A 9,000-nucleotide genomic window follows, 5' to 3' on the forward strand; every position below is an offset into this window, starting at 1 on the left:
AAGCTAATAACTAATTGATGATTCCAACACAAAGGAAACAGAGTTGGCCAAAAATACTAATTCGCTGTGAAATTTTTAATGGGCCAATAGGGTCGGTTCAATCAGCACCTACTAAGTAAATTCCAGACATGGTAAATGCAGATACCAAAAAAAAAAAGAGTAGTGATGGCCTATGGTGGCTTGGTCAAACTTCTGTGCAACTCAAAGATCTAATCTTGCCCTCGGGGATGGATTCCTGCCCTCAATTCTTGAAAACTGAAGAACACTTACAAAATGGCTACTCTTCAACCCTCCTTTGCAGAAACGCAGGCTGAGGGGGGGTGGGGGGGTGGAGGGAGAGGGGTAGGAGTGGTGTTAATTTAATTCTAACACCTGAAATTGCCTCCTGGGCTTGTGCTAATGTCCTCAAAATTCAATTTTGTGGGGGGTATCTCGATAACTTTTACGTTTCAGAAAGGATAGAATTTTGTCTGGATTTTGCAAGTATTTAACAACATGAAAATACTGCCTTTTCTTATTCAGTGTGCGATTTCACTTTTGGTCCTCTTTTTAGGCGAGGCCAGCTTTATTCATAGTGCATGTTACCTGTAAATGCCCAGCCTTTTCTGAACAGACCCTAGCTGGTTATAAACAAACCTCGGGTATTTTGATCCCTTTCTTGCATCTTAACAGGTTTGGCGATTATGCTGAATGATCTCAAGTCTAATGTGACATGAGAAAAAAATGTCCGCTTAGAATTTAGGCCCCAAGATTAGAAATGGCCCATTCTTCCCCGTCCCCGCATCGTGCTGGAACTTCATCGGCCGCCTAAAAAGTCCATTTTTATTTCCGCAGCAGGACCCAGCAGCGGAGGCCGAAAGCTGGGTCCTCGCGGCGCCGGTCCGAGGTCCGAGGCCCGAAGCCCGAGGCCGGCCTCCCAGCGCGCAACCCGGACCCGCGTGGCCGTCCCGCCGGGCCCCAGCGCGGGGCGCCCCGCCTTTCCGGGCCGACGGCGGCCATGGCGGCCAGACAGATCCCGGCGTGGGCACGCGCCGCGCTCAGGACGCAACCGCAAGCAGCTCTGCCTCCGAAACTTCTCTGGGTCGGGGGAGGGTTCCGACGGCACCTCTGCTTAACCCTCTGCTCCGCTTCTAAAGAAGACCGCGGACGCTCCGGACGCTGCTCGCCATGCGGACTAGAGGGAGCGGCGAGCAGTCGGGAGAGTGAAGAGTTAACGGCGGCCGAGAGGCGGATCGCAGACCTGCACGCCGCCGCGTGCGCGGTGAGGCCCCTCCTGCCCGCCCCGCCCCGCCCCGCCCCACCCCGCCGCACCCCGCCCCGCCGCACCCAGGCCCCGCGGGAGCCCGGGATCGGTGCGCCTGCGCGCCCCGAGCAGAGGGAGAGGTTCCTGGAAGCCCGCGCAGTCCAGCCTCTGGCGTCTGACGAGTACGCGCGCTTCCTGCTCCGACCTTTTCGCTGGGAAACTGTGCAGTTTGCTATTCCGAGCAGAGTTAATGTATATCTGTGCTAAGTGTGGGTCCTTGCTGACCAGCGTCCGAGCTAAACTCTGGTCGCATTTTGGAACCCATCATGCTTCTGTGCGCGCGCGCGCGTGTGTGTGTGTGTGTGTGTGTGTGTGTGTGTGTGTTGGGGGCGGGTTGTTAGGAATTGATGCAAGAGGTAGAGGAGCTGAGAAGTCAGAGGAAAAAATAGGTTGTGTGTTTCTCTGCATCATCAGTTAAACACTTCGTTATCCAATGATATTAGTAATGCGTAAGTGAACCAAACTTATTTTTAATTTAATTTTTGCTCTCCTTTCGTCTTTTCTCTGCACCCTAACAGCACAATTGTAAGAGAAACTATAATCAGGCGTTTACATTCTTCCTAGACAATCTTGAGCTATGTTTTTCTCTGTTTGGGGATTTGGCAGTCCCTTATTAGTACCAATATCACAATTTACCATTTCCGCCCACGGTTTCTAACACCTCAGACCACATAAGTGTAAAGGGAACATATTTATGTTTTTATTATCTTGAGAGAGCACATGCACTCTATCATGAAGATACAAACACGATGTAAAAGTAACCTATTAAGTAGGTCACACACACTGTGTGTGACCAGTCCTTAATATCTGCTGTTGCTTGTACCAAAGAAGTAGAGAAGAAAACCTTGGAGATTTTCTAAAATTGACTTTTCTCCCCCTGCTGACAGTAGGCCCTGGGAATCCACTGTTTGGCTCATTCAGGTGTTGAAACTTCTGCATAAAGATTCATCAGGAAATGACAGACAGCTTTTGAGTGTTCTTGTTTATACTGTATTGAAAATAACATATGTAATTTGTTGCCATACATCACCATATAAATATGGTAAATATAAGCAAAAGTTTCATCTTTTTTAGCGCAAACAGCAGTGGCATGTAAAGACAGGTTCAGTCAGCCTGGGAAAGGAAAAATTCTTCCCACTTAGGAAATCCACATTTGTTTCATCAGTGTCAGGAGCACAAGTGAAATGAATGTCAAGGAGACCAGAAGTAAATACAATAACAGGTTTGTTTTTCTTTTTCAACAAATCAGAGCCCTACCCCCCCCCGCCCCCCCCCAACCATGGTCCTTTTCCCACACCTCAAGGCGGATGGGTCTCTTTCTCCCTGTGCTGATCTGTATCACGGAACATCTTGTAAACTGTCAGCATTCTTGTCATATCCTTGTTGCCACCATTACCTGAGGCTTATCTACTGAGGACAAATCAAATTTGTGGGGGCAGCCAATAAGCTCACAGTTCCTCAATCAATAGGGAAATCAGGAGAGTGGGCGCAAATGCAGGAGCAATCTGGTAGGCTTCTGGGTTGCTAGGTGATTGCCCTCAGAAGACTCCCAGAAACTATGAGAAGTGGAAAGAAGGCTGCTGACAGAGTTCCTGGTGTTTTTTGGCTTTTCTTCCAAGTCTTCAGACCCAGGTTTCATAAAGAAGTGAGGTCTTGACAATTGATCGTTCTAAAGTAGTTTACTGCTCCTGGTTTCGTGTAATCTGCCTCTGTGGTCCCAAGAGATTTGAGAGGCCCTGTAGACTGGCCTTGAGACTTGCTTGCTGGTTTCTTTGGTCCTGGTCTGGCTTTGCTGGAATGCCTTAGAGTAGACTTAGACTTGAACCCTATGTCTTTTTGCTCTATGCCTTATCTTTGAAGCACAGTTGGTTAAATTCTCAGCCAGATTAACTATTTAGTCATTAAGGAAGACACTCAGAAGAAGTAACTTGTGGTACATACAAAAGTATGTTAGAAGACATTCAGGTGTCATGCATAGTTTAATGAAAAGGTTCTATACATGAATGGTGCAGTGTTACTTTGTGGTTAAATGGTTATTATAAACAGCCCAAGAGAAGGTTCCTCTACAAAACCTCAAGGATAAATAATATCATCTCCATGGCCCAAATTCACAGGATAGGCCACATTATGTCCTTTGCCTTCATACCATGTACTTGGGACACTTTTTAAAAACTGAGTTCGAATGTCAGTAGAGTATGCTTCCTTGACGTCTGAAGTGGTGTAGTAAAAGTTGCTTTTGATCAACCTTGTGAAAGCAGTGCGTGTTAATATGTTAAAACAATACCTTTTTCACTTAAAAACAGAACTAACAACACTCCCAAAACAGAAAATAGTATAAAATGTGCAATGGAGTAACACATCATGAAGGTAAAGAAAAGTGTCCAATAATAGCAAGGTAATACTTTTCTGTAAGGACTGTTGGTTTTGATTAGCACCTCTTCTGTAAGTTTAAATCATTATCCACATATTTTAAGTACTAAAATTGTAACTGCAACTTCTGAGTGAAAGTTCATTTTCAGCCTCTTAAGCTCTTAAAGTCATCTAAATCACCTGTTATTAAACTTGTTACCTAGAAACTGAATGAAAAATACCTGAGCAGTGGCTACATAGTTATTGGGTATAGAGGAGTTCTTGTTTTTCCATCAACTTCTCATTTTTCTCAAACTGTATATTTTCTCCTTATGTCACATAAAGTTGGATTGTATGTAATGTTGGAATGCATTCAGTCTTTAATTGCAAGTGCCACCAGAATTGCTGGGAAGAAGTTTAATATTGTTTAAAGAAAATCTTGCAGTATTTTATGAGTAGAAATTATGGTGAGGAGATATGGTGAATATTGAGATTAATGAATTGTTTCATTGCATTATTCTTCAGGCTGGCCAGCTAAACTACACGGATCCAGCCACTGGCTATCTGGTGCTTACACGGCTTGCCCACTTGCAGAGAGGCAAATGCTGCGGGTCTGCCTGCAGACACGTGAGTAGCAAATTCTCGCATTACACCAGCAGTTTTAGGTGCTTCTGTAACTTCGTAAATACCTAGTATTTGAAAAACAAGTCAAGTGAAAAAAGCCTAATAGACCTGGAGGGCACTTTTCACAAGCAGCTTTAGCCAAGGACAACGAAATCCTTAGGACCGACATAGGACCTTTAAAGTTAATGGAATTTTGTAACTTTTCATTGTGAGCATCAGTTCCTTGAGATGCTGTGATTTGAGATTCATGGGAGTTCGTTATTACAAGGAAACTTTTCATGAGGTTTCAAATAAGTCATATCACTAGGCAAGGGCAAGGAGGGCAGGAAAAGAAATCCAGAATATTACAAACTAGATCCCAGACAACATTTTTGTCTTCATTATTAGCTGAATAAATAGAAATCTGATCAGCATTGTGAAGTGGGTTTCCTTTCAATGAGGGTGGTTTCCTTTCTTCCTTCCCTCCTTCCCTTTCTTTCTTTTATTCTTCTTCATTTCCTTCTCTCCCTCTCCCATTCTTTCTGTGGCTGTTTTCTACTCTGTTTTCATAACCATGAAGATAGCTCTCCCAAACTTAGTGCTGTGTATCTCCTAAGACATATATTTCAGTGAATATATCTCTGTGCTCACTGATTAAGGTGAACTAACTAATCCTTCCCTATGTTGAGCAAAAAAATAAATGGGATTGTGTGTGTCACCATAACTTTTAAAAAGCATATTAGTAATTGGGGCACCTGGGTGGCTCAGTCAGTTAAGCGTCCAACTTCTGCTCAGGTCATGATCTCACAGTTTGTGAGTTTGAGCCCCGCTTGGGGCACTGTGCTGACAGCTCAGAGCCTGGAGTCTGCTTCAGATTCTGTGTCTCCCTTTCTCTCTGCCTCCTCCCCCACTGTCACTCTCTCTGTCTCTCTCTCTCTTTCAAAGAAATATTTTAAAAAAATTTTAAAAAGCACATTAGTAAGGTAAATTGTTATAGCATTAAGATTATAAACAGGTAACAACCTCTATTTACAGACCATTTTGACTGTATGTTTTGGGGTAAGGAGGTATTATTTCCTTTAACTGACCAACTTTACAATGAAGGAATAAACATTAAATGCATGTATTAACTATAGCCAGTAATGAAAAATTAAGCCTTCCCATTTATGTGTGTTTCTACCTGTGCCATTAGCTGTTTCTAATCAAATGCATAAGAGCCTTGCATAAATTGAGGACCTGAGAATTTTCTAAGAGTGAGTTTTTGACAGTAAAATTCTTAAAGTTGGAAGGATGCCTTTAGGAAGTGATTCTTGGACCCTAATTAGGACCATTTGCCAGAGGTTGCCATTATTCTCCTCTTAGTCGGCAGGACCCAATAGATCAAATGATCTATATAACATTATTAGCAGCCTCTTTTTTTCACTATGAGAAGTGTTACACTTTTTCAAGAAGCTTGTTAAATAATTCAATAATAGTTTGTTTTACTTCTTCTGCAGTGTCCATATGGTCAAGTCAATGTTAAGGATCCATCGAAAAGGAAGAAATTCAATTCACATTTTTATGTTTGACAACAATTTCTTCTCTGTTCTCCATCTTATTGAGCCTGTATTTAGAAAACAAAAAACAAACAAAAAACAACTCTAATCCGGAATTGCTATCTGTGCTGTTAGTCTTTGAGCACTAGTTTAATCATAAATACATATATTAAAAGAACATCAATAAAATGAAAAAGCTAGCAAATGTTTGTGTGTTTCTGAAGTGGCACATTGATAGTTATTTTCCTTTCTTTTTGCTTCATTATCAGACACATATGTTGAAGAAAGAAAATAATGACTGTTCCATTAAATAAATAGTAGCAATCGGGTCACCTTAGTAGCTCTCGATTTTTCTTATAGCCTCCGTTCTCCTACTGTTTTCTCCTCAGTGTTAGCAACCCAAGGGAGGTTGCTGGCAAATAGAAGGGTTTGAATACCGTCTTCATTTTATTTATATCTCGAGCTATAAGAAGATTGATATAATGCTATATTGTGCAGCATATGAGTGCCCAAGAAGTGCCATTCTGCATCAGGAAATGCTCTCATCTTCCATCTGTTCTCTCAATAAAAACTCTAAATCATTCTGACTTGAGGGTCAGGGCTGCTTAAGATGCCTCTGATTAGACCATTCTTTCTTCTCTCCCCCCACAGTTCCCTCCTCCATGTCTCATGGCACTTCCCAGGCAAATCTGTCTTAGGACATTGTATTAGCTTTATGCCCATTCCATTCACTTCAGTGACAGCTTGGGGTATCAGGACCCAACCTGGGTTAGGAGCTTGCAGGAACTATTGTTTCTTCACTCTCTTCCCTGCTTCCCTCTGAGGACAATGGTCCCAGAAAGCCTTTTCCTTGCCAGTGGAAGCTGTTCAGTAAAATGAGGCTGCTGTGCATCGGAAGACTGGTTCTGCCCAGAGCTGGCCCTCAGCCTCTTCTCCCAACAGAATCCAAAAGGCTCTCGGGCATCTCAGGGGTCTTTCTTAGGCTCTGCCTATGGCCTGAATACGAGTTTTAGAGATCTGGAGCAACCAAGAGATTCTGGTGCCTTCTCACGTCTTCGAGTCAAAGTACAAGACATTCCAAACTGTAAAATAAGTGAAAAAGAAGCCCAGTAAAGTTCTGGTTTCCCCCCTTGATTGTGATTTGTGCTGTTATTTTTACGTCACATATTAAGCTGTTTTCCCAAAACGTTGGCATTTTAGTGCCCCAGTTTTGCTATTGCCCCCACTGTGGTGCCCTAAGTAACCCTGCCCGTGGGCCTTGTGAGGTGTTGGCAGCCTCTTGGGATGTAAAAAGTCAGTCTCTGTGGCCTGGTGTTGTCCTCTCTAGAAATCATTTTGAGGAGGGGAATAGGAGAAGGAGGTAAGCATTACGATTGTGGAGGCAGTCAGGCTTTCCGGACAGGTTTATGGACTCCTGGGAGCCAATTTCCTTTCTATTCTCAGGTCAAGAAGCAACCGGATAGCTCAATGTTTTCCACTAGATTTGAAGATTACCAAGTCCACCTTCTGGGTGGGAGCTGGATGGTGCTTTCTTCAGCAGTCCCCAGAGGGAGAAGAGAAAGAAATGGAGCCTGAAAAGGTCATCTTTCTGAAGAAACAAGAGAAAGAGGAAAGGAAGTTCATTTTGAAAAGCACCGTGTAAGGCAGTGTTTTGAGAAAGCCCCTTGACAGACGGAAATAACTTATGGGATGTCTCCTTCCTAGAGGCAGCTCTTTCCTCCTCCCCGTGTTCTTCCTACCGTAGGAAACTGGCCCAAGGAAAAGGACTCCGATGTCCCTCAGGGATGATTGTCGTGTGGGACTCTTCCTGGCAGAACTTCAAGCTTGTGGGCAACCAGGAAGGAGTAGCCGTTGGGGGATGGGGGGCGCTCTTACTCTCTCCAGCATCTGGGGCCAGGTAGCCAAGGTCTGAAGTTCTCCGCTGTGGTTCTGAGGAGATGCTTGTGAACCACACGTCAGGGGTGGCGGCGGGCGCTGCTCCCACATTAAACACAATATGGCCACATAAATGGGCCTCACTGCAAGAGCTCCAAGCTATATTGTATTCACACATTGTAAAGTAAAAATTCAGGTTTCTTATTGGGTGTGTGTATACAAACACATGTGGATGCCGAGAAATAGAAACTTCCCAGTTTAAGTCAACCCTGGCACTGCTCCACTTTCATGGTTTCTGGAGACTCCTATCATAAGTCACCGTAAGTCAAGGGGAATTAATTTCTAGATTGTTTCCAACATAGAAAGACCCGCTGGAACCCAGGGAACTGAGGAATCTTCTTGTGGGGTTTACCTTGGTGGAGGATGGGCATAAATTCCCTGAAGCAGGGGGACCTCCTTTCTCTAGGAGAAGGGCCCTGTCCTGGTAGTTTTCACTGCAGGTGAATTGCAATGCATACTTCGCTCTCTTCAGTATGCAATGCATACTTCAAATGGGCTAGCCCATTTGATTTTGCAGGGCAAGGAAGAGAATGCCCCCCCTTTTTTTCAAATGAAACTTGGGGTTCCCACACCTGGTGTGTTTGGAAAAGAAGGGTCCACCAGAAGGGGAGATAGATGCTGCTGGGCCCTGGGCCGATCTTTGTTCCACAGCAATGCCCTTTATCCAAGGCATTTGCAAAGTCTGTTCCTGCATGCGCTTTTCCACTGCCAGAAAGCAGCCGGGTTTAAATTAATCTCCAAACAAGCTAGGGAAGCCGGCTCACTACCAGGCGAATGGCATTTAGTGTGCTGCCTTCCTCTGAGCACTTAGAGACCTCACAATCTGTGGCCAGCCCAGAAGGAACCTCCCTCTCCACTCCATACCAACACCTGCCATTTCATCCTCTGTATCTTCCACCAAAGTCTTGAGTTTCTGGACGTCTGCTTGCGGGGGAAGATTTAAAAGTCGGTGCTATTTTTCACTACCCTGCAACAATTAAAAGGTACTTCCGGGTGCCAAAACTCTCCTCTGCCCTCAAAAAAAAAAAAAAGTGAGATGTTTAAGTGTGTGTGCGCGTGCGTGTAGTGGGGAGGGGATTGTCAACACCCTCTTGCACACCTCTGTGGAGAACTTGGTTTCTGAGAAAAGGTTGGAGAGGAGCCCTCAGCTGTCTTTACTTAGGGGTTAAGTCGTTCCTGGACGCCCAGCCTACCCGGGACCCCGGGGCCCTGCTGTGTGTGGGCACCCCAGCGCTGAACTGACCCTCCTCCCTACAAACGGTTTCAAGATTGGGT

At 44.5% G+C, this 9,000-nt stretch overlaps 1 protein-coding gene across 1 annotated transcript; it reads left to right on the forward strand.

Annotated features, from left to right (window-relative positions):
• The first annotated feature begins 600 nt into the window (after positions 1–600).
• CE4H1orf53 (chromosome E4 C1orf53 homolog) lies at positions 601–5,995 on the forward strand. The gene is made up of 3 exons (XM_043567913.1): positions 601–1,261; positions 4,178–4,279; positions 5,752–5,995. The coding sequence occupies exons 1-3, from the start codon at positions 998–1,000 to the stop codon at positions 5,821–5,823; spliced, it is 438 nt and encodes a 145-aa protein (XP_043423848.1). The 5' UTR covers positions 601–997; the 3' UTR covers positions 5,824–5,995.
• Positions 5,996–9,000: the final 3,005 nt, after the last annotated feature.

Source organism: Prionailurus bengalensis, chromosome E4 (assembly GCF_016509475.1).
Source record: "Prionailurus bengalensis isolate Pbe53 chromosome E4, Fcat_Pben_1.1_paternal_pri, whole genome shotgun sequence".
Taxonomy (NCBI): domain Eukaryota; kingdom Metazoa; phylum Chordata; class Mammalia; order Carnivora; family Felidae; genus Prionailurus; species Prionailurus bengalensis.